This window comes from Drosophila persimilis, unplaced genomic scaffold (genome assembly GCF_003286085.1).
Source record: "Drosophila persimilis strain 14011-0111.01,24,50 unplaced genomic scaffold, DperRS2 tig00000002-arrow-pilon, whole genome shotgun sequence".
NCBI classification, from domain to species: domain Eukaryota; kingdom Metazoa; phylum Arthropoda; class Insecta; order Diptera; family Drosophilidae; genus Drosophila; species Drosophila persimilis.
In genome coordinates, this window is record NW_020825289.1 from 18,874,720 (window position 1) to 18,897,516 (window position 22,797).

Sequence of the window (22,797 nt, forward strand, 5' to 3'; positions counted from 1 at the left end):
CTTTATGCCAATGTCTCTCGAAAACTGTTGGGTCCAATGACCCAATAATGGAAAATTGTACGAATTATATGCTGATGCATGGATGGGGAATTGGAGCTCTGGATGTCGCGCTTTGGTTGGCGTCATCGTCAGTTGTCAGTTGGCCATTAATCAAAGTGGCTGCCTGCTCCACACGCGCTGCCTGCTCCACGCTGTGCGTGCCAAGCAAAGCTGATACACGAACCACTATGCGAAGCCGTGATGCCCTGAAAGGATATGCCGTACAGTTGGCTTTCTCCTGTCACCGCACGGACGTCCAACCAGCTATGTCCCAACTCACTGACGCGGATAGAGTTGCAGATAACAAGAGACTTGACTTGGCCTGCCATGCAACAATTAGCTCAGCTCTAAAACAGTCTCACCGACTGCTTACGATTCGCGAATCGCTAGCTATGTACAAGAGCTCAACTGCCGAACATAAAACGGAATCAACAACAAGACAATCGAAAAGAAAATAAAATAAAGTTCATTTCATTGTCAGCTTTTGGTGAATGTTGCCAAAACAGCAACAATAATGTCATAACAAAATGTTCCTTTTACCTTGCCCCTTGACTGATGTGGTCTCCATACAGTACATCTGTATGGTGGGTATATCCCATATATGTACCGTAACCACACTCTACTATACTATTTTGTATGTACTCATGAGTGTAATTGTCTTTGTATATTATAGTTAGTCCTACAAACGCGATTTGTATTTACATTGCCATATAGAAATTTCCCACGAGGCATGGGGCCTGGGGGCCAGCGAAGGAAGGCCTTGTTTCCAGCCTTTTAACGCTCGGCTGTTACCATAGTTAGTGGAAGGTTGCCTAGCCCAGACACCGCTCCAGTGCCTGTGCCAGTGGCAGTGGCAGTTAGGTAGTGTTTTGGTTATTTTGTGGAAAACGTCAAGTCAAATCGCATGCACTTCATTGGAAAAACCAACGTCAGTCAGGATCCGTTTCTCGGTTGTTGTGCATACGTATGTACATATGTTCCCACTCGTATGTGGACAATTATAAGAATAATTTACACAGTTGATCCCTTCACCAATACATCATATAAGTAATGTAATGGAGATTGGAAATTTCCAAACACATTTCCATGGGAATCCAACACCAATTTGCAACCGAACTGCACTCGTGCTCATGCTCCTTTCCGCCATTCCTCTTATCCGCCTGACCGTCCCCGACAAGCCAAACTCCTTGTAAATGGAAACCCGTTACAGTTGGTTGTCGTGCCTGAGTCTCCATTGAACGGTCGAGCGGCGTTGGGGGACGTTGGTTTTTTTTTTTTTAGTTATTGTTGGTGTTATTGTATTTCGTATTAAAGCTGGCAAGGAAAGCGGCAAGAAATTCGCGTACTTTTTTTGTCCGTTGAGTTCAGTTTTAGTTCCTGAGCGAAGGCGAACGGATTCGGGCGCGCGTCGTTCCCGTAACGCGGTAATTTCCCTATAATATTTAGATTTTGATTGGATGGAACGGAGTTGAGTGGAGTGGAGTGTAGCGGTGGAGAGCCGGGGCTCGCGTGAGCCAAGCGTTAAACTAGTGTAATTGCAGGCGGTTCTGGGAATGAAACCGCAACAGAACACATTCATAAATGCCACTAACTACAAAATTAATGCAATTGTTGGGGGAAGTACATTTGTTTCAATGTTGCCAATTCATAATCGAAAGTCCCCGAGAATCGTTTTCTGCCTGCCTGCCAAGACTAGGCAGTTATTCTTTTATATAATCAGGCATAAGTTAAAAAAATTTAAATTAAAAATTCATTTGTTTAAATTTTGTGTGGATCTTTGAACCGAGCCGAACAGCTCAACGAGTGCGAGTACAAATGGAAATAAATGATTTTTGTTGATTTAATTAGTGGCAGCATCAAATCAAAGCAAACCAACATCAGCCCAAATATTTATATAAATATGTACCTACGTAATAAAATAACTAATTGTCAAAAAGTATGGAATACGAATACGTGTTATATGCATACCTAGTGCAAATGACTTAAACACTCCCATCTAAGATCTATATCTGACAAAAAAAAGTGTCGCATCTGAGTCTGTGTCTGCGTCTGCGTCTGCCTACACCTACACCTACAGCTAGACCATTTGCGTTGGGCTTAGCCGGATGCTGTTCATCTGACGATCTACATACTACGAGTGGTATGCATGCTCTCAGATCTGGAAGTGGAATTTTTAATTTGCGAAAAATACTTGAGCACACGACCATGCTATTGCCAGTGTCAATGTCAGAGAACAGGAAGATAAGAGCTGAGTGAGAAACAGAAAGTAATTTATAGGAAATGGAAGTCCAGTCCACACCAGTCCAGGCAATTATGTGTGCTTGAACCAGTCACACAAGCCAGGAAGTGTGTAATTGATCAGGCATCTCTCTCTGGCCCTCCTTAAAGGTACATATTTGATATCTGGATGCGTACTTTATACGATACGACCATCAATCGGATGCATAAGTAGTGGCATAGATTGAGCTGTTATTATACATATATCGTATCGCATCGCCAGGCGGATAGCAAAATGTACCGGACTTAAGTAAAATTGGCACGCGATTCAATTGAATCTTGGCGCGAAGTGTGCTAGTGCTCGGCCCCAGTGCTGGGGCAATTACACGACCAATGCCTTGACCGCTGTCGTTGCTTTTGCTTCTCCTCCGTCAAGCACCACGACACAGAACACACACCACACATAGAACATCTCACTGGGTATCAGCTTACGGCCGCTATCCGCAATCGCCATACGCCGCTGGTTGACTGCTAACAGTAACATCCAGCCAGCCCACACACAGAGGCCCTCGCTTGAGGAATCTACATATCATGGATGCGGACACACACTAGCGTCCGTATGGTATGTAGATACACACAAAGACACTGGCATACATATCTGGATGAGCACACTTTCGCGACCAAAGCTCGACTGTCTTCGACTGTGAGATTCTTTGTTTGTTTGAGTTTAGAACGAACCGAGCTGGAGGCAAGACTGCGGGACTACAAGTCTCGAATCAAGGACTCAGCTACGATCTTCCCTACCCTTCTCTTGTTTTGTTCAGTGATCGTTCGTGTTCGTGTCCTGCTGCAAGTGCAATTGTGTACATATGAGTGCATGTGCATAGTGTCTTTGAAAAGTGAAAACACGTTAAGAAACGAAAACAAAATCAATCGAAATAAAATGTAAGAGATATAACATACCAGTACTCCGCAAAGTACTCCGTTGAAACCAAAACCCGAAACTGAAAATGAAATTGAAAATAAAAATGATGCTCAAATATTGTGTTACAGAGACCGAATTATGAAATTCCCACGTCGGTGTAAAGTGAGATGATTTGAGGCCTGAAGTTACAAAATTCCTTTCCCGTTCCGTCGCCCCAACACCATGCTTGGCAAACTCAAAAGGAACGCATTCATATCGGTTGGATTGGGATTCATATTGATATGGTAAGCTCAGCTCGAATTTCCCCCTTCCTTTTCCAGCTAGGCTCGATGTGGATTCAGTTCAAGGAACAGACTCGACCGTTAGGTATCTCGACAACCTTCATTTGGATATGAGCATTGCCAAATAGAAAATCGGTTCGTTTTTGTCAAATCACCCAGAAGCAAGGTCACTTGGATACCAGTCAAATGGGAATTCTGCACGTCATATGAGTACTACATCCGATTGGAATAATATCAAAAAACTGCAAAAAGCAAACCAAGTACATAATATAATTCGCTTACAAACCAGTTAAACAGAAGCTAAAGTCAAGTCTAGTAGAACAGAACAGAACAGACCGGAACACAGCAGTACAGAAGGCAGCCCAGCAAACACGAATGAAGTTAATTTCAAATTCAGACTTAAATTGACAAAGTTTGCAATAGTTGCATGTGGCAGCCATCAGCCAACAGCCACAGCGCCCAGCCTTAGCTTAGCCCCACCCCCCTGTCCGTGACTCCATATAAAGGATTGTATTTGAAATTTTCTTTTTCTTTGGTTTTTTTTTGCTGCTCATTTTGCAGGCTGAGCGAAGCAACGGAGACCCAAGTGAACTACACAGCCAAGCCGCGAGTGGTTCTTCCGCCTAATTATGTCAAGGGTAAGTTAAACCCAGCCCCAGAGGCCAGCCCGGCCGACACCAACACCAATACCAAATCAAACCCCCCTCTGAACAAATTACTCGTACTATTGTAATGGGAGGTTACCTTTCGTACTCCTCTCTATGGGTGTCTGCTGTGTCTGTGTCGGCGGCTTCCATCCACTTGAAGCATGGGGTTGAGGTGCGAGTGCGATTCGTTCCTCTCCAGCCTTTGTTTTTAATTGCATGGATTTTTCGCCATTCTTTTTGTGATTTCTGATTTGTTTGTACCATGAAACCATGAAACCCGCCAAACCACCAACAGCCGCAGGATATGCATATGCGTGTTCGGTTTTTCTTCACGGTTTTGTTCATTTCGTGACGCGGTAAATTTCAGGGCCTCCGTCTATGTTACTGGGTTACGGTTACGGTTCTCCACAGTCTCCATCTGAGACCCGCAATTTAGGTCTTTGACGTCATCCACAATTACGATCGATTCAAATCAAAATAACATTTACCGGCGACAATTTCTTTCACTGGAACTATGAAAGAACCCTTAAGATCTAATGGGAATATAATCGAATGGGACTTCTAGAATAAACTATTTCCTAACTTATGGAACGTTGAATCTTTGCTTCCACGGATTCGAATCCCATTACCCCCCATACGGGAAGCTTCCTCCAACCGCCTGCAAGGAAATGCATAATTAAGGACAATTTTAACTGTGCCGAGTAGAGCAGTTTTCATTGGAAGAAAAACATTCGTGGCAGCTAATCAACACCTTTATTTCTATCGATTTTCCCTGGTTGTGTAATACGCATTACCATTAGCCCCGTAGACTGGCCCTGAACTTGAAGAGAGCCCGAGGTGGCTGTGGGTGATGTGTGTTTCCTTTTTAGAGAACTCACACCGTACCGCACCGACAGAGGCACACGAAAATGAATTTGCGCACGAGACGTTCTATTATTTTGAATGGCTGGATGGCCGGTGTTCATGGGGAAGAGCTGGTCTAACCATTGTTTATATGTACATACATACATACATATATGTATATGCTAATGAGTTCACACCAAAGTCGAAGATAATCAGCGATCGCCTTGATGATTTATTGCAGAAATACGACCGCCCTCGAAGAAGGGATCCCCAGTGATAGTAGACTTTAGCATTTTTGTTGTAGATATTAACTCAATTAACGTAGAGGATATGGACTTTAGGTAAGTGGAGCCGCGTCCCAGATCAAATTGCGGGCGACCATAATGGATCATACAGCAATACTGTGTATATTTTCAGAGTAGACATGTTTATACATCAGTGCTGGCATGAGCCACGACTGGAGATCCCCGACGACATCTTCGAGGAGGGCGACGACTATGTGACACTGCTTCCAGAAGTCTTTGAGAATTTTTGGCAGCCGGATCCGTACTTTCTCAATTCGAAGATTGCCGGTACGTTCTTAAAACTTTAAATAATCAAACTCCATGTATGCCTTTGTGTGTGCGTCTGTAGGATCTGAAACAATTCCCAATCGTGCACTTTGTCCAGCCGACAACCTCTACTACTACAATATGTGTCTATTATCTAGATATCTACTATATAGTACATATAAGTTAGTGATGATCATTTGTATATAGTAACAAATTCTTCTGTATCTGTTTGTTTTTCCTAATCCGTTCCGTTGTTTTCTCTAACGACTAATCGTTTCCAAACAAACAATACTGAAACTTCTACATAGGATATGGAAGTCCATATGTTGCGTCCACCTCTATGCTACGCAATAAGGGTGAAAGAGATTCGAAAAACTTTCATCTGAACAAAGATTTAAGTATATCAATGAATCTAGATCTGTGTTTACAATTTTGTGTTATGCCAAAAGCCATCCAAATCGAAATCAATCCATATCCTCCATAAAATCTGTATATGTATATTCAACATTCTCAGAATACTATTATGATATCTAATGAACAAGATGTAGTATATACCTTGTCTATAAATATATATAAATATATACCCATACTGGCATCCACCATTTGTGAACAAAAAAATTTACATTTCGTTTGCTTTTACTCGTTAAATCCCCCCCATCAGGAGATACTACTAGTACCGCCCACGTGGCGCGTCATTGCACGCACGAAATCCATTCCACCACTTCCACATCCACTTCCAATGCCATGGTCACCCAGGGCACTCCAACTCCAACCACACCAGCCAGAACTCTAAACATTCCTCTCACCCACACGCTCCAAACGAAAAATGAAAAACGAAATTTGCAGTTGCACTCGGAGTCCCCTGATTAGATCTCTCACCTTGAAATCACGGCTGTACTTTGTCGGGAAAATGTGGTTTTCTATTTGGTTTACGTTTTTTTGGTTGCCATTGTCAACATTTAAAGGACGAAAATCGATTGCGAATCGGTCAAGCTTTATTCCGTCCTGTCACGTTATTTTCAAGATTACTACAACTGCATGTTTTATCAGTGCAGAAGTCCAGAATCGTTGGATCTAGGGTAAAATTAAAATTTTTAACGTCTGAAAGGCATGCTCCGAAATATCTCCTTTAAATTTTCTTAGATTTTTGCAGTTAGTGTGGGTAATGGATGGATCTCTTTTAATGGCATACACTGATACTTGATCGTGGAAATTATTATTATGGAAAAAAACTAGAATGTTCCTCGTGGTATTTCAATAAAAAAAATCAGCTTCAATAAAATCAAAGTCTATAATATTATAACCCTTTTCATACTGACCCTTTTTAATTATACTCTTTTACCAACGATCCCAGTTCGATAAGTGCACACATATTTTCTTAACGAATAAGAGTAGAGTTTTTACAGACTATAAGTCATATAAGTACTAGAAGAGCAAATATTTCCCACAACAACTACATAAGACTCTTTCGGTAAATCTCGATTCAAGCATCAATGTGCCTCCTCATGCACATGCTGTGTATGTTGTTTTTGCAATGTGAGCGTCAATGACCTGCTCCGTTTAGAGTAGTGGTACCTCTGTAGTCCAAAATCAGTGGCGGTAAAGGTACCGGACAGGGTTATTTATGCTAAGTAGAGCAGACACCGCACTCTTCCCTTGTAGAAACTTGATGCTTAAACTAGACCTAAGGCGATCACGAGCACCGGCCAAATCAACCAATAAACAATCAACCACTCAACCACAAAAATGAGCAAAGAAAAATGAGTCTTTCGATTCCAATGCCATAGTTCTAATCAAACCCCATTTGTTCCGCATCTCTGCAACGTCTTCTCGATGTCTTCTCGTTGTAGAAATAGCGACTCTGACACACAAGTTCACATCAGTGACGCTGTATAAAAACAAGACGGTTCGCTATGCGGCGCGGATGCATGCCATCATTGCCTGCCAGATGGAGTTCCAGCTGTACCCCATGGACATACAAGTGTGTCCCATCCACATTGAGAGCTGTGAGTGGTAACCCCTCCCATTCCCCGCAGACAAGAGCAGCCTCTAACAAAATTTACAATTCAAAATTCACTCAATGAAGTCTCATCGAACAACCAGAAGGTGAAGCTCCGCTGGTCGGACTCGGGCGTGACCCTCAATCCGGAACTGAAGCTCCTGCAGTACAATCTGGGCCAGCCCCTGCAGCTGGAGGAGAGCGATGGCTACATGCCGGAGAAGGTGGGCAATTTCTCGCGGCTCACCGTGTTCTTCCGCTTCGAGCGCCAGATCGGCCATCATCTCATCCAGACGTTCGCCCCCTCCTCGCTGGTGGTGATGCTCTCCTGGTTCAGCTTCTGGCTGGGACTAGACGCCATACCGGGACGGGTTACTCTGCTTGTGACCTGCATGCTGACGCTGGTCACCATGTTCACGGGGGCGGACATTCCCCCAGTGGCCTATGTGAAGGTGGCCAATGAGTTAACCAGCAAAATAAAGTATAGAGGTTAAACAACATTTCTGTTGCAGGCCCTGGACCTGTGGATGGCCGGCTGCATGCTGTCCGTGTTCGCAGCCCTGGCCGAGTTCGTTGTGGTGAAAGTCCTGGACGTACAGTACCAGTACCAGGTGAACCGCATACCCAAGGTACTGCCAATGGTAAGGCAGAGCTGTGGATATCCCTTTAATAAATAATGCCACCTTCTTATCGTCCCGAATTGAAATCGCGTAGCGCATCAGTAACATGGAAAAAGGTCAATGTGCAACGGTGGCTAGCTGGGAGGGCGGAGCCGTGCGGTCGCGTAAAGCCACCCAAACGCCCACGACGCCCGGACAGGTGAGTTATTATCTTTTTAGATAATTTTAGGGAATGTGTGCACCTGTCAAGCCGCCTTATTTCGCAGACATCGCTGCAGGGAAACGGAGGACCGCCGAAGCCGGCGCGGCGGCAGAGCCTACTTTCGGTGGCATGGACGGACACGGACACGGGCGTCGAGAAGATAATGTGGCGGGAGATCGATAAGGTCTCCCGCGCTGTCTTTCCCATACTATTCTTTGTATTTGTTCTCCTGTACTGGCCGATCCTGCTGATGAAGTCGTCCTAGGACTTGGGGAGTTCCAGATTGCATATGTCTGGACTCCGTTAAAAACTCTATAGGCAATGGGCGGTAAATCTGACAAATTAAACTCAAGTTTTGAAGACACACAGTGTAATATCAAAAAGAAGAGTCTTTGAACCTCAAAATCTATCATCGAAGTACAACCAACAAGTGAAAACTACAGTTACCTACATAAGTAATTGCCAGCAGCTACAATGCTACATATTCCTATATCGGACACACTGTGCTAGGAACGAAATATAACTAAGTTATCGACAATTTGCTCACGGAGAATACTTGATTCGTTTGGAGTATTTGCTTTGTATAAAACGTATCTTATATTTAACGATAATTTTAGTTTCACATTAATTTTAATCTATGCTACGAGGGACACCACTCACAGAACTACGAGTATATGCTTGAGCTGCAGTCCTACCTATGTATGATTTGGCTTTGCAGTGAATTTCTTTAATCTCAGCACACACATTTGTCAATGAGATAAGCTGGAGAATATATATTTATATATCACTGTGCTAGTGACAATATACCCCTGAATCGAAAGGGATGGCTGTCCCTGCTTTGAAAGTATTCAATACATATCGTATGTATGCGCATACCTAGTATGTTCGAGCTACGAAACGAGACAGCTATTTTCTAGCAGACAGCTATTTTCAGTTGAATTTTTGTATTAGGCTTAGGCAAATCAGCCAAGAAATTGCATTGGTGCTTTAAGGAGATAATAAAATGGCCTTTAAGGATATTTGGATTGTAAATAACTTAACAGAGGAACAGTGAACGCTTTTTAGAGATTTTTACATACATATTTAGAATTATTTATCCATTATAGCGTATTTTTATGCAAGCATTAGAGCTGTGGCTTTTACAACTAATTCGAGAACATCTATGTATTGTATAAACCGACCTGTAGTTCAAGCAGCGCACACCAGGCATCAGGCAGGTTTTTGTAAACATATTATTGTTAAGCTAAATCGAGTTTATATTTGATATGAAAATACAGACACAATGTAAATACATTATATCACTATATTAACATAAATATATTTATCTAAGATTTATCTGCTATGCCAGTCCAGTTTACATATATGTAAGTATGTATCCTTTCCATCTCTTAAGTTGCGGTGTTCACTAAGCTGATCATAGTTCGGTGAGCTCTCGAATAGGGTTCTAGGAAAAGCTTTAAATTTATTCTTAATAAAAGAAAAGTCGCGTACATTTACCAAACAAACTAATATTTGCATTTAAACACAACCAACAAGACAATGGACCGAAGGCGGATGTATCGAACAACATTCCTATTCGTCATCCTCGGATTCGGTGGCACTCTCCTCCTCGTCGCTAAACTGCATCTGTGATGACCCATTCTCTTTTGTCCTAATAAGCAGCATATCATCATCGCTGTCCCCGTCCATGGTGCTCTTGTTTCCCTCATTTCCTTGATCCAACTGGTCGGCCCTGTCCAGGAGAACCCTCAAAGTGTACTTGTTATAGTCACAGCTGTGAGTATATAAAAGGAATCAGTAAGTTCAGTGGTTCAGAGAAAGGGAAGGATGGTAATACTCACATTTTATTGAGGGTTTCGTATTTTCTTGAGAGGATTTCATGCAGGGCCAGCAGGCCAGTGTGCTGGAATACGCCATCCTGGTTTCCATGCAGTGTCAGTAGGCAGCAGCTCCATTGCAGATAGAATTCAATGTGTGGCGTGGATTGCAAGAGGCGGGCCAATTGCTGCAACAAGCGCTGGGCAAATTCTGCCGACAGATCCGCACAGACTAGTTCGACTAGAAAGATGTAAGTAGGAAGGCAAAATTGGCATGAATATACAAGCACTCCATATGCATGCAATGCAGACACGTGCTGGGCAGATGGCAGAGCAGTTTATGACCAGTTTACGGCCATTTATATATGTGAAAGGGGAAGGTATTGCAAGGGGTTATTAACCAAGGCAAACCGAGAGAGCCTTGAAACTGTTTATTAACACAGCAAAAGTGCAAATTTGCACATTCGATCGAAAAATGGAGTCAGGGCAATGGCGACCGCCTCTGGTGAGTGTGTCGCTGCTATTTTTAGACACGGCAAGGCCGAAGGTTGCCCAACTGACAAGGACTGGCCCATGAATAGTATAAAAAACGATTTAGCATTCTACTTACTATCCCTGTACGGCACACGCTCCACCACCAAAGCAATCAAATTGGGTTCATTTAGCTTCAAGGACATAACCAGCGCCTTTGTGAAGTCCAGCTTTTTGAGAGACTCATGGACCGCCTTCGGCGTCACTTCCAGCGACAAGTCAAACGGATCAAAGACAACGCCTGATGGGAAACAAAATGAAGTGAAAATATGGGAAAACAATCTTATACCCTTAGATATAGCTTACCTTTATCCAAGGCATAGATGCAGAGACCCTCCGTTCCAGCAGCTGCAAAGGCCTGACCAGTGGGCGAGAACTTTACAGAGAACACTCTCACCTCGGGCTGGAAGCGTCTGGAGGACATATCTCCTTTGCGTACACCTGGCAATCGAATGGCAACCTTTCCGCCCTCAAACTCTTCGCGTTGCTCCACTAAAGCCATATTGCCGAATTCGCTTAAATTCTTACGACTGATATAATCCTAATTTAATAAGTAGCAAAAAAAAAACATTTATATATTACATTAAAACAATGTACTTTTGGAAAATTCTTACATTCAGGCCATCTAAGCTGTGGTTTTGAGTGATTTGGAATTTCTTGAGGAGGATAGCCTCCTTAACATGGTAAATACAAATATTGGGAGACTTTCCAGCAGCCAACAGACACTCCCCATCCGCAGAGTACTCAATGGTAGAGAAGTAACTGAAATCGTAATTGACTTAAATTGAAACTTGAACGATTTCGATTGCTACAATGACTCACTTGGCTTGGGCATTCTTCTTGGCTGTTATCACATCGGTTTCCATGCGACCGCTGCTCAGATCATTGCGTCCCTCTATGCTGGTCACTTGACTGGCAGATTTGATGTCAAAAATGGTTATGTTACCGCTCAATGTGGCCACAGCAATCTGAATAGGAGTGTATTGTAGTATGATCTAGGTGCGGCATATCTTTCGCTCTCACCTCTTCACCGCTGGGACTGAATGTCACATTTGTGACATCTGAGACAGCATCGATGGTTTCATGCTCGCTATTGCTCTCCAGGCAGTTCCAAATCTTGATTGTCTTGTCCCAAGAACCGGAAACCAGAGTGGAAGATGTGGCTACTGGCGAGAAAGCCAACGAGACCACTGGACCCTCATGGCCGCTGATGATCTCTAGAAGTTTGCCCGTTTTCACCGACCAAAGGAATATGTCGAAGATATCCTGCCCGCCTGCTACTACTAGCTCGCCGGAATAGTCCACTGCAACGCAGGAAAATTGAGCGGGATTCGGTGAGGTAAAGGTCCTAAAGTTTCGATATCTATACGAAAATCAACATATGTTAGATATCGTCTTCTGTAAGAACTGTACGGTGTAAAACCTACCTGATGACATCAAAAGCACGCACTGTGCCATCCAGGGAGCTGCTCACCAAAAACTTCTTGTTCCTACTGAACTGAATGCCAGTCACACCGCTGGTGTGCTCACTGAAGGTGACGAAGCAGAAGCTGCTTTGGGTGTTCCACAGCTTCACCTTGGAGTCCTCACCGCCAGTGGCAATGTACTGGCCATCTGAAGAGTAAGCAATGCAGGTCATCTCGCTGCTGTGGCCCTGTTGTTTCATAATATACTGCTCGCTTTGCCATTCCCAGACCAATAGTTGTCCGATCTCACGCGACGCCAAGGCCACCCAATCACCAGTGCAGTTGAATATCGCCGCCGAGATGGGATAGTCGGAAATGCTCAGCGAATGAATCATGTTCACATCGGGTAGCTCATAGAGGTAGAATGCTCCGGTGCTAAAGGCCACGACCAAGACCTTAGTGCGCCTGTTATAGTTGGCTGCCGTCAACTGGACATCCCTTTGCTCTTTGCGGGGTTCATCAGCCAGATAGTGTCGGGCCAGCTTTTTATAAAAGAAGGGATGCATCTTCTTAGCTGCCTCATCCTTCAGTTCATTCACATCGAGGGCGATAGCTGCCGAGTCTTCTTTTAAAGCCTGCTTCTCTACCACGTTTTCTACATCGTCTTCGGATTCATTGTCCGAGTCCTTTTGCTCCAGCTTCCTGCTTTTTGGAGCTTGCACCTCGGGTTTCTCTGGATCCTCCAAATCCGATGGGGCCAAGCTGCATTCCCACAAACAAAGCTGTCCATTCCGACTGATTGTGTTGAGATGCAAGCTATTGGCTTCGAAGAAGCAGGATACAATGCCATCCGTGTGCCCAGTTAAGTTGTAAGTGCGGAAATTCGTTGTGTAGTTGATAGCGCAGATCTTTGTCGAGCTGTCACGACAGCCAATGGCCAGTAGCCGCGAATCTGAAGACCAATCCAGCCAGGTAACATCATCATAGCCACCGAGGAAGCTCCGTTTCAGCACGAACGGGTTGTACTCTCCGGTTATTTCTCCTGGTGCGCAGAAGATGAGCACCAAATTCTCACGCGCCACGGCAAAATATTTTCCATCGGGACTGAAGCAGATGCACTGCACGCCAGTTTGGAATTTGTGTCTGTGTATCACCGTGCAGGACACCATGCTGATGAGTTGAGCATCGCCCTGCTCGTTAACAGCGATCAGCAGGCTTCCATCCGGAGAAAGCGCAATGTTTGTGTAATTATAGCGCGACTCCAACGAAAGGGTGCGCGATTTGTTGCTGATGGGATGGTTAAGGGTAATGTAATTCGGTTGGCCATTAAATTATTGCAACCTACTTTTTCAAATCGTGCACCGTTATCCGATTGCCCACGGGACTAATAACTGAATTGCCATCCGGCGAGAAGACCAAATTACCATTGCGATAAATTGTACCCAACAAGTTGGAAAACTATAACAGCAGAGGTTGGGGGTTAAGTGCTCTATACAGGTTATAGCAACTTACTTTGTACGAAAACTTCATTTTGGTGGCTGGTTCCTAGCTAAAAACAAAACAAACCTCGCACGTGTTGGGTGATAAACAGTACATTCGCATGTTCGCGCAAAATGGTGGCCCTGCCAACTAGTTGCCAGACAGCTGTTCTGTTGGAGATGCCAACGTGGTTTTACACCAGAGAAGAAAAAGAAGAAAACAAGGAAAGATAAACAAAGAAATTCACAAAATTTTAATAATTAAACTAGTTTCACTAAAAATTTAACAATGGAGCAGAGCAAATCTGCTTCGGACAAACTGGCAGAACGCAAGGCGCGTCTGCTCGATCTGCACAAGAAACGGCAGGAAGCCCGCACAGACAATCATCAGGAAGTTGTGGCGGAGGACGCCCGTAAAAAACTGCCCAAAAACTGGGAAGCTCGTAAACGCCAAGCAGAATGGCTTCTGGCAGATGACAAGGCTCGGGAAGATGCCCAAGCCGCCGGCAAGGACTATGAGCGCCTGAAGCTGTTGGAGGTGTCCGCCATCGATGCCGAACGCATCGAAAAGAAGAAAAAACGCAAGGACAACCCCGACCTAGGCTTCTCCACGTATGAGGCACAAACAGCAAGGCAATACAGCCGCCTGGTCAAAGGTATGCCCGCACGAGACATGGAAAAGTATGAGAAACAAAAGGCCGAGCTCGGAGAGGCCTTCTACGGAGGTCCACACACAACATTGCATGCCCTGACAAAAGACACTCCTGCAGCCATCAACAAAATGGTCAACGATCTGGACCAGCAAATAGAACGCAGAAAGAAGTACTCGAGAAGGCGCATATACAACGACGACGCTGATGTGGACTTCATCAACGAGCGCAACTCCAAGTTCAACAAGAAGCTGGACCGTTTCTATGGCGAGCACACTGCAGAGATCAAGCAAAATCTGGAGCGTGGCACAGCTATATAGGCTTAAGGCAGCAATCCACTCTACAATCTTAGTTTTAATTCCAGATATCTGGAAATAATTATAATTATTTGAAAATCCGAATTATTTGTAATCATAACTGTATCATTGAATCTACACATCTGCTACATATTAACTACATTTTTATGTAATTACCAAAAGCGACATCTGAAGGGGAAATGTGTTAGTTTCAAACATTTATTCCCGGTTTCTTTCATATAAGCCCCCTCGAAACGGCAACTGGCGTCTGGTGCGATGGAAAGACGTGGGGAATGGGGCATGTTCTCGCGTCGGTCCGATGCGGAGGCTCATCTCATCGAGATCACCCGCGTGGATGGCAGCCGTCGTGCTTTGTGGAAGGGGGGTGGAGAAGCCGCGTTCCCTCGTCCTCGAGACGCGTCGCGGGTGCATTACTTGAACAGAGTCGCCTCGGACTCCATAAGCCGCGCCACGATGGACGAATCCGAGCTGCAACCATAACCGGGAGCTCACATTCAAAAATGTTCGATTTGGCGCGCACCACTCGTTATATTTTTCAAATGAGACCGTATATTTTGAAATATTTCTGTGGGACGATATATTTTAACGATAAGTCCGCGGTCACACTGCTATCGATAGTGGGCACCATCGGTAGTATACGATAGGTTTTCGAAAAACATCGACAGTGCAATCGATAGTTCTCCACCTGTAATTCAAAAAACATCGCTGACATTTAATATTAGTTTAATTTTCAATGTTATATAAAAATCCAATAAATGCAAGTATTTTGAATAGGCCAATCATGTATAGAATTGATTCATCAATCGTATAAAATTGAGTGGGCATGGTTAAATGTTCTATATAGCTGGGAATATTCGACGGAAGAAAGAATAACCAGGAATTAGTCGTCATAACCGGTTGACAACAATGAGTCCCATTCCATGCATACATACCCTGGGGGAAATGGATTTTATAGAGTTATGAATATTTTTGTCATCCCCGGCAAAAACAATTTATTTTCAATATATTTTAATATTATTTTCAATATTTCAACGATATTTTAAAGCTTGTCTTCTTGCAGAGACCACGACTAGGTATCAGGATCGAGATATATATACAAAACACTCATCATATACATAAATATGTCTAAAAAATGTCAATTTGAGAAAAGGTCTTTATTAGTAACGTTTTATCTTCATATCAATATTTATACCTTCATATAAAATTAACAAAATAGGGTATACAAAGACCTATACTACGGCTTGCACGCAATATAGCGACTCTTTTTTTGTTGAAATTTTTCGTTTAAACCTTTTTTTCAACGAAGATAATTTAAGTTTCCTTGCATGCTTGCAGCAAATTCTATAAAAATGCAGAAATTCAGTTCACAAGAAAAGTATTTAATTGCCAACACTCTCAACTGTTGGCCTGTGATGCTGCAAGGACACTCTGTGCTGATGGACCTACGAAATGAGACTTCTGTGGCTGGAGTTGTCGATATAGCCGACGGACACATGACCTGTGAGCTCTCAAATGCCGTCCTCATTGACCGCAATGGCGGGCAACATCCTTTCGACAATTTTATGGTTCGCAATCGCATGATCCGGCAAATTCACATCCCGACGGACATTGATGTGGCGCAAGAGCTACGCCAGGCAATGGAACATGGTGTCTTGCGAAGAAAACGTGTGGACGGAAGGAATACCAAGCGCACCTTTAAGCAGAAGCGAGCCGAGATGAGACACAAGGAGACTCTAGAGATGATAGCCCAACAGAGATCCGAAAAAGAACAAAACCAATCTAATATTCAATGAAAAGCCTATTAAACATTTATTCCCGCTTGTTTTTATTATTATTTTCCAATAGTGTACAAACTTCGTTCGACTGGATGATTATATTCTCCTACAGTTCCAAAACTCTCTTTATTGAGCCTCCTTCTCACTCTTGAACTTGTAGTGCAGCTCCATGCAGTCTGTGTTGGAAACATTGATCCATCCAGTTGGGGTCATGTGGTAGACTCGGATGATTCCACCAGAGTAAGCATCTCTGAAGGTGGCATGGTAAATGGCACGCTGGCCCAGATCTTGCGCCTCCTTATCCTGCAAGTCCCAGCGGTAACCAGAGTCGAGCACACCATAAGCGAACAAAGAGCCACTGCCGACGGAGAATAGATTTCCAGGCGTGCGGGAACCTTCAGAGTCCACATAGTAAAGGCCGGGACCACGCTTATCATAACCAGCCAGCATCATGCCCATGCTGAGACCCATTCCTTTGTACTCGTGGGCAATGTTTGCCATGATCTTGCTGGCTGCGGCTACCGAGATGCGTTCCTTGTTGCGCAGCTCGTGCAAGCGGCATTCCTTGGACAGGACACGATCCCAGTAAACACAATCGGCAGCACCACCGGCCAAAGTTCCCAGTAGAAAGTCGTTGATTTCCACAATCTTTTTCATTGTCTGCGAGCCAATGTACTGGCCTCCAGTGGCGCGTGAATCAACAGCCAAAATTACGCCTCCTTGGTACTTGAAGCCAAGGGTTGTGGTGCCATGATCGAAATCTATTTTGATGCCGGTTTTACCAGAATTTGCTTGAATTTGATTCAAATTGAGCATAGGCTGCAAAGATACAAGAAAATATAAATTACCTTCTGTGTAAGCGAGTAATTTTTGCTCTCACATTCTCGAATGGCGGAGCAGCCAATGTGTAGGGGTTCGCCAAGTTGCATGAAAATGTCTTCAAGTCTTCATTTGCATCGGCCGAAGTCCAGGCAGTGGGCTTCATGTACGAAGCATTGGAGATTTTACAAATTTCAGCCAATGCCATTGTTGCTTTTACTTTTTTAAAATTTTTTAAAAATTAAATTCAATGCGGATGACAAACAAAAAGTTGGAGCTCAGTGTGACCGCTTTTCAATAAAATATACCGTCCGACCCTCAGAAATATACCAAAATATACAGCCTCATTTTAAAAATATACCGTGAATATACTGACGAAATTGAGTTCCATTTTACATATTCCTCGTTTTTTATCTTCCGTGGAATATTACTAGCTATATAGAATATTTAGCCATGCCCACATAGTTTTATACGATTAATGAATCAATTTTCTACACAATTGGTTAGTTTTTAGTCCTTGCTTTTATTGTATTTTGGCTAAAACAAGGTCGCAATGTTGCTGGTATTTGAAGACATGATGCGTGTATAGGCCTTTGTGCACCCTATTTCGCTAATTTTATATGTAGATCAAACGTAATTTATTAAGACCTTTTCTCAAATTCATATTCCTTAGACATATTCGAGTACATTATTAGTATCTTGTGTATATTTATGTCGATCCTGATACCTACTGAGCCTTGGAAGACAAACGTATTCACAATTCTATAACATTCATTTCCCCCAGGGTATTCATTAGAGGTGTGACCCAATAAATTATACCGTCCGACCCTCAGAAATATACTAAAATATACAGTCTCATTTTAAAAATATACCGTGAATATACTGACGAATTCGAGTTCCATTTTACATATTCCTCGTTTTTCATATTCCGTCGAATATTACTAGTTATATAGAATATTTAGCCATGCCCACATAATTTTAGCCCATTGATGAATCAATTTTCTACACAATTGGTTAGTTTTTAATCCTTGCTTTTATTGTATTTTGGCTAAAACAAGGTCGCAATGTTGCTGGTATTTAAAGACAATATGCGTGTATAGGCCGTTGTACACCCTATTTCGTTAATTTTTTATGAAGATCAAACGTAATTTATTAAGACCTTTTCTCAAATTGATATGTTTTGACTTATTCATGTGTATTATTAGTATCTTGTATACATTTATGTCGATCCTGATACCTACTGAGCCTTGGAAGACAAACGTATTCACAATTCTATAACATTCATTTCCCCCAGGGTATTCATTAGAGGTGTGACCCAATAAATTATACCGTCCGACCCTCAGAAATATACCAAAATATACCATCTCATTTTAAAAATATACCATAATACACTGACGAATTCGAGTTCTACTTTACATATTCCTCGTTTTTCATATTCCATGGAATATAACTAATTAAATATAACCCTCAGCGCTGCCCACATAATTTTATCCAATTAATGCATCAATTTTCTACACAATTGGTTAGTTTTTAGTCATTGCTTTTATTGCATTTCTATATAACGTTGAAAATAAAATTTATGAAATTATACCATTATATACCGATATATCGTCTTATCGTATAATCCTGAACTTACTGAACTATCGAGAAGCCTGAATGAGGCGATATTTGCGCATATGGCCACTCTTGGCTAAACCTGTTGCCAATTTTGCCCGAATGGCTTTCTTCTTGTAGTTTCTTTTAGGCCTGGCTTAGCCAAATTATCTCCCTGGGCGTTCCATAGTTCCGTTCCATAGGCAAAATAGTGCAAAAAACGGAATTGGAAATCTGATTCAACAGAAGCATGTGCGCATGCGTCCTAGCTGACACGAATAGTGTGTAAACAAGGGCGCGCAGTTTAGAATTCAATTTAAAGTGGATCGGATCGCAATTGTGGCAAGACGCAGTTTCAAGTTGGCTTTAACCTGAGGATTAAGTGAAATGTAGTCTCTCTGGATATACATGTAATTCTATCGCCGAGTTCTTGCAAGTGCCAAGAAAGAAACTTCTTGGATCGAGTTGAAACAAGTTGTGTGTTAGATAGGGTTCTTAAAACGGTTTTACAAACGAGTATTTTGATTTGAAATTGTAATTACTACGTGTACGCCATTACGTACTCGTACATGGGACACATACAAGCAAACACTTGTATGTAATCGCAGAATTGACAGTCTTGATGTCTGGCTCCGACAAGATCAATGGTCAATGGCCACAGCCATCTGAGGTAGTTTAATTCGAGTGGTTGTGTCTTGATTTCCTGAAGACGATGCAGCATGGATCGACCCGCATTCAGAAACAGGAAGCTCTGCCAAACGCAATTTCTGGGGTGAGTTCAGCAACGTCCAAGTTGTGTGGCGCTTAACCCTTGAACATTTCAGCCCGACTCCAGCAACTGGACAGCCCTGCATGAGGCAGTGGTCGCAGGGGACGACCGGCGCTTGGAGGTTCTCCTGTCCACCAATGCAGACCGCATGGCCAAGGAGTCAAGTCTCGGGAACACGCCACTCCATGAGGCGGCCAGTCGAGGCTTCAGTCGCTGTGTTAAACTGATTTGCGCACCCCCACCCGCAGCCAAGGTGCAGCCCAAAGAGAAGAGCAGGCTCAAGGCAAGGGTGGCCAACACAATTGAAGCCCTACACAATAGCACGTTGGGGGTTGTCAACCACGAGGGTCTGTCGGCCCTGCACTTGGCTGCCCAGAACGGGCACAATCAGAGCTCCAGGGAGCTGCTGATGTCTGGAGCCGATCCTGATGTGCAGAACAATGTAAGCGAGACGGTTCGTTTGTAATTATTTACTAGCTGTAATATGTTTCACATCGGCTTTACAGTATGGCGACACGCCCTTGCACACAGCCTGCCGCTATGGGCATGCCGGGGTCACACGGATTTTGCTCTCGGCCTTGTGCGATCCCAACAAGACGAACCTAAACGGAGACACCGCTTTGCACATCACCTGCGCCATGGGCCGAAGAAAGTTAACCAGAATTCTTCTCGAGGCTGATGCTCGCTTGGGAATCAAAAACGCTCAAGGCGATTGCCCAATGCACATTGCCATCAGAAAGAACTATCGCGAAATAATTGAGATATTGAATACACCGAAGAAAATCCGAAACCGCAAAGAAAAGCACAAGGAGGGCAGCAGGTCCGACAAGGATAGGGATAGGGATGTAGTGGATAAGGGCATTAATTGGTCGCCCTATGGCTGCCACTATTTTCCCGATCCGCGAGCATTTCCCTCACCAAAGCTGGAAACCCTTCCAAAAGACCCACTGAAGCCGGGCGAGCAATATTTTTTGGATCTAGCCGGGCACATACACAAGGGGCCCGTGAGCGTGGGCAACACCTGCTACTGTGGTCCCTTCTTTCGTCACATTGAAAACAAACTTAACTGCAACCGCAAGAGCCTGAAGAAGTACGTGAACAAGACTAAGGAGCGTTTGGGTCACAAGGTCCAAGCCTTGGCCATTAAGACAAATGACCAGATAGAGCAGCTAACGAGAACAATGATCGAGGATCGGCTGCGCTGCGAGAACAAGAGGCAGCATCTCAACGAGTTTCTGCGAAGAGGTGAGCCCATGCGATCCACATACGATAACCAAAACAAAAGTTCAAGGATCGAGCGGACACTTTCGCGTTGTCGAAGCCTGGAACTGCTCGAGCTAGAGAAAAATTATGAAACTGGCAGGCTTACCAACTCCAGAAGTGTGGATGTCCTGGAGGATCAGGCAGTAGAAGCTATTGTTCATCAATCACCCGAAGTAGAGCTCGATAGTGACACAGATGACGACTCGGATGCGGCCAGAGAAGATGCAGCTGTTGATCTGGCTCCATGCCGGGCGGAGGCCAAAGAGACGGAAAAAGTCGAGCATCTGGAGCATTCGAAGCTCGACGAGTTGAAGCTAGATTTCCTGAAAGTGTCGGAACGATTGGGGGTTTTACTGGAGAAAACCACGTTGATTATGGAAAGAGATAGCGAACAGGAGAGCAAACATCAGCTCTCCTCGCTCTCCCCTCCGTATAAACCAAGTCCGGGAGCCGACTCAGCCCGACTGCAAGAAGACAAGGAGAGTGTAAACAGCCCCAACTTTGATGAGTACACGCACGTGTTACGGCGCTATCCCAACTCCAGTGAGACGTCAAATCCCTCCCAGAACTCCAACAGTTGGGACTGGCAGGCATCACCGACCGGCAGTCACCCACCCCCAGGCGACTATCACAAATATTATCATCGAATCGGCCGAGGAGAGAACATGCTTAACTCCGTGATCAAGGCATTGAGAAAAGACGCCTCCTTCGCGGAGCTGAGCAAGGAGGAAGCTGCCCTTAACGAGAGTGTAGACAGAATCTGTGGCGATAAGTTATTGTACAAAGAACAGGCCTGCGAAGTAGCAGCTCTTGGACAGCCGCACTCCAGCAGTCAGAGAGGGGTCTCAAATCTAACGAAGAGACAACCGCTCTGTCTGGAGGACAGCTTTCCCACCATACCGAACATGTTCTACTCGAACCCCATTATGGAGTATGCCGAAGAAGCGGAGATCAGGCAGAATGGCAGCGAGACCGTAAACAAAGTGGAGATCAGAAACAGCGAAATCAAATGCCTCAAAAAGCCCAATGTGGGCCAGGTCAGAGGCATGGTGGCCCAACTGCAGAGCACAATAGACTCTAATCAACAGCAGGGACAGGAGCAGGACTCACAGCCAGCAACTTTGATGGCCTCGCGATCGCCGTCCCATCTGAACAACAATTTCCAGCACATTGAAGCTGCCTCGCTGAACCCATCACCAACATACAGCATACCCCACAGAATTGTTCCCCAATTTGGACTCCCCGACAGACACATTCCAAAGGATGCCTACTTCCATGAGCTGCCACATCGCCCCCAGCCCCCGCCGCCTCAGCCACAGCATCAGCACAGGCGGATCAGCTCTGGCTACGTACCAAATGGAAATTTCTATCGCAATGAAGAGCTCTATGCGGGAAAAGTGCTCACCACTCCCCAATCCAATATATCTATGAGCGGAGAATACGTTAATCGAGCCACCTATAGGCCTCTACAGTCGCCCCATTCCCAAGGACTTGCAACGCCCAACCCCAGCATACATCCGATTGCCTGGCAGAACCGCCTGCCACCGGACGATATCGATGTGGAGGAATTGTCAGCCATTGGCTTATACAATAATGTCTCGAGTCTGGTTTGATCAGACAAGGACTAGTTGGAGGACCAATCGGATGTAACTTTTCTCTATTGTACATAGCTATTCCTAATATATTTATCATAATTTTAATCATATACTGTACTAAAGCAACAAATTAATTTATTCTCAATTGTCCAATCCTGTCCAGATGGATTTTAAAAATATACACATAAATATTACACGCAAAACTTGTTGGCATCTTATGGGATTTATTTGAGTGACTTTGCTAAGTTGATTAGAGCAGAATTTTGGCAGCTTCCCATAATTACCATAAATTATACTACAGTTATTAGGAGTATTTGAATGAATGGCCCACTGCCCCAATTAATAAATTCGAAGTATCGACTTTAGCAAGCATTTCTAAATTTTAGTCTTTATAATGTGAAAATTATGCGTAGCGGAGGCTGGACGGAGCTTAAGCAAGTTTCACATTTATACATATTCA

General features: G+C 43.9%; 6 protein-coding genes across 12 annotated transcripts; 4 read left to right on the forward strand and 2 right to left on the reverse strand.

Moving 5' to 3' along the window:
- Nucleotides 1–1,407: 1,407 nt before the first annotated feature.
- LOC6592832 (glycine receptor subunit alpha-2) lies at nucleotides 1,408–9,655 on the forward strand. 6 transcript variants are annotated; one of them, XM_026986089.1, is made up of 11 exons: nucleotides 1,408–1,463; nucleotides 3,310–3,465; nucleotides 4,024–4,100; nucleotides 5,194–5,293; nucleotides 5,370–5,524; nucleotides 5,812–5,901; nucleotides 7,354–7,509; nucleotides 7,590–7,954; nucleotides 8,015–8,143; nucleotides 8,217–8,321; nucleotides 8,389–9,655. In XM_026986089.1, the coding sequence occupies exons 2-11, from the start codon at nucleotides 3,404–3,406 to the stop codon at nucleotides 8,587–8,589; spliced, it is 1,440 nt and encodes a 479-aa protein (XP_026841890.1). In that variant the 5' UTR covers nucleotides 1,408–1,463; nucleotides 3,310–3,403; the 3' UTR covers nucleotides 8,590–9,655. The 6 variants fall into 6 exon arrangements, with proteins under 6 accessions (XP_026841890.1, XP_026841891.1, XP_026841889.1 ...); XM_026986090.1 differs by lacking the exon at nucleotides 1,408–1,463 and adding an exon at nucleotides 2,927–3,201 and having other exon boundaries at nucleotides 8,015–8,131; XM_026986088.1 differs by lacking the exon at nucleotides 1,408–1,463 and adding an exon at nucleotides 2,928–3,201.
- A 50-nt stretch (nucleotides 9,656–9,705) lies between these two features.
- Nucleotides 9,706–13,608, reverse strand: LOC6592829 (periodic tryptophan protein 2 homolog). Of its 2 annotated transcripts, XR_003408464.1 has the most exons (11): nucleotides 13,591–13,608; nucleotides 13,424–13,536; nucleotides 12,100–13,365; nucleotides 11,696–12,035; nucleotides 11,495–11,640; nucleotides 11,287–11,434; nucleotides 10,979–11,213; nucleotides 10,752–10,913; nucleotides 10,166–10,382; nucleotides 9,822–10,098; nucleotides 9,706–9,768 (listed from the first exon to the last, which is right to left on the reverse strand). XR_003408464.1 is itself a non-coding variant. In XM_026986087.1 (10 exons), exons 1-10 carry the CDS (start codon nucleotides 13,606–13,608, stop codon nucleotides 9,897–9,899), a joined length of 2,847 nt encoding a protein of 948 aa, XP_026841888.1. In that variant the 3' UTR covers nucleotides 9,767–9,896. The 2 variants fall into 2 exon arrangements, 1 of the variants encoding a protein (XP_026841888.1); XM_026986087.1 differs by having other exon boundaries at nucleotides 9,767–10,098.
- A 203-nt stretch (nucleotides 13,609–13,811) lies between these two features.
- LOC6592831 (pre-mRNA-splicing factor Syf2) lies at nucleotides 13,812–14,659 on the forward strand. Its single transcript, XM_002017647.2, has one exon. The coding sequence runs from the start codon at nucleotides 13,846–13,848 to the stop codon at nucleotides 14,524–14,526; it is 681 nt and encodes a 226-aa protein (XP_002017683.1). The 5' UTR covers nucleotides 13,812–13,845; the 3' UTR covers nucleotides 14,527–14,659.
- A 1,213-nt stretch (nucleotides 14,660–15,872) lies between these two features.
- On the forward strand, nucleotides 15,873–16,335 carry LOC6592830 (U7 snRNA-associated Sm-like protein LSm10). The gene has a single exon (XM_002017646.2). It carries the CDS (start codon nucleotides 15,873–15,875, stop codon nucleotides 16,314–16,316), a length of 444 nt encoding a protein of 147 aa, XP_002017682.1. The 3' UTR covers nucleotides 16,317–16,335.
- LOC113565059 (proteasome subunit beta type-5) lies at nucleotides 16,309–17,346 on the reverse strand. Its single transcript, XM_026985285.1, has 2 exons — nucleotides 17,179–17,346; nucleotides 16,309–17,117 (listed from the first exon to the last, which is right to left on the reverse strand). Exons 1-2 carry the CDS (start codon nucleotides 17,323–17,325, stop codon nucleotides 16,425–16,427), a joined length of 840 nt encoding a protein of 279 aa, XP_026841086.1. The 5' UTR covers nucleotides 17,326–17,346; the 3' UTR covers nucleotides 16,309–16,424.
- A 1,867-nt stretch (nucleotides 17,347–19,213) lies between these two features.
- On the forward strand, nucleotides 19,214–22,526 carry LOC6592828. The gene is made up of 3 exons (XM_002017644.2): nucleotides 19,214–19,482; nucleotides 19,535–19,921; nucleotides 19,986–22,526. The coding sequence occupies exons 1-3, from the start codon at nucleotides 19,423–19,425 to the stop codon at nucleotides 22,353–22,355; spliced, it is 2,817 nt and encodes a 938-aa protein (XP_002017680.1). The 5' UTR covers nucleotides 19,214–19,422; the 3' UTR covers nucleotides 22,356–22,526.
- The last annotated feature ends 271 nt before the right edge of the window (nucleotides 22,527–22,797 follow it).

Excerpts from the sequence above, each read along its gene's own strand:
- LOC6592832 (XM_026986089.1), top strand. The coding sequence starts at position 3,404 with ATGCTTGGCAAACTCAAAAGGAACGCATTCATATCGGTTGGATTGGGA. Across the intron at positions 3,466-4,023 it reads TTGGGATTCATATTGATATG|GCTGAGCGAAGCAACGGAGA; the intron begins GTAAGCTCAGCT and ends CTCATTTTGCAG. Across the intron at positions 8,322-8,388 it reads CGCCCACGACGCCCGGACAG|ACATCGCTGCAGGGAAACGG; the intron begins GTGAGTTATTAT and ends CTTATTTCGCAG.
- LOC6592829 (XM_026986087.1), bottom strand. Across the intron at positions 11,435-11,494 it reads AAGAAGAATGCCCAAGCCAA|TTACTTCTCTACCATTGAGT; the intron begins GTGAGTCATTGT and ends TTACGATTTCAG. Across the intron at positions 10,914-10,978 it reads CATCTATGCCTTGGATAAAG|GCGTTGTCTTTGATCCGTTT; the intron begins GTAAGCTATATC and ends GTTTCCCATCAG.
- LOC6592831 (XM_002017647.2), top strand. The coding sequence starts at position 13,846 with ATGGAGCAGAGCAAATCTGCTTCGGACAAACTGGCAGAACGCAAGGCG.
- LOC6592830 (XM_002017646.2), top strand. The coding sequence starts at position 15,873 with ATGCAGAAATTCAGTTCACAAGAAAAGTATTTAATTGCCAACACTCTC.
- LOC113565059 (XM_026985285.1), bottom strand. The coding sequence starts at position 17,325 with ATGGCATTGGCTGAAATTTGTAAAATCTCCAATGCTTCGTACATGAAG. Across the intron at positions 17,118-17,178 it reads CTGCTCCGCCATTCGAGAAT|CCTATGCTCAATTTGAATCA; the intron begins GTGAGAGCAAAA and ends GTATCTTTGCAG.
- LOC6592828 (XM_002017644.2), top strand. The coding sequence starts at position 19,423 with ATGCAGCATGGATCGACCCGCATTCAGAAACAGGAAGCTCTGCCAAAC. Across the intron at positions 19,483-19,534 it reads TGCCAAACGCAATTTCTGGG|CCCGACTCCAGCAACTGGAC; the intron begins GTGAGTTCAGCA and ends TGAACATTTCAG. Across the intron at positions 19,922-19,985 it reads ATCCTGATGTGCAGAACAAT|TATGGCGACACGCCCTTGCA; the intron begins GTAAGCGAGACG and ends TCGGCTTTACAG.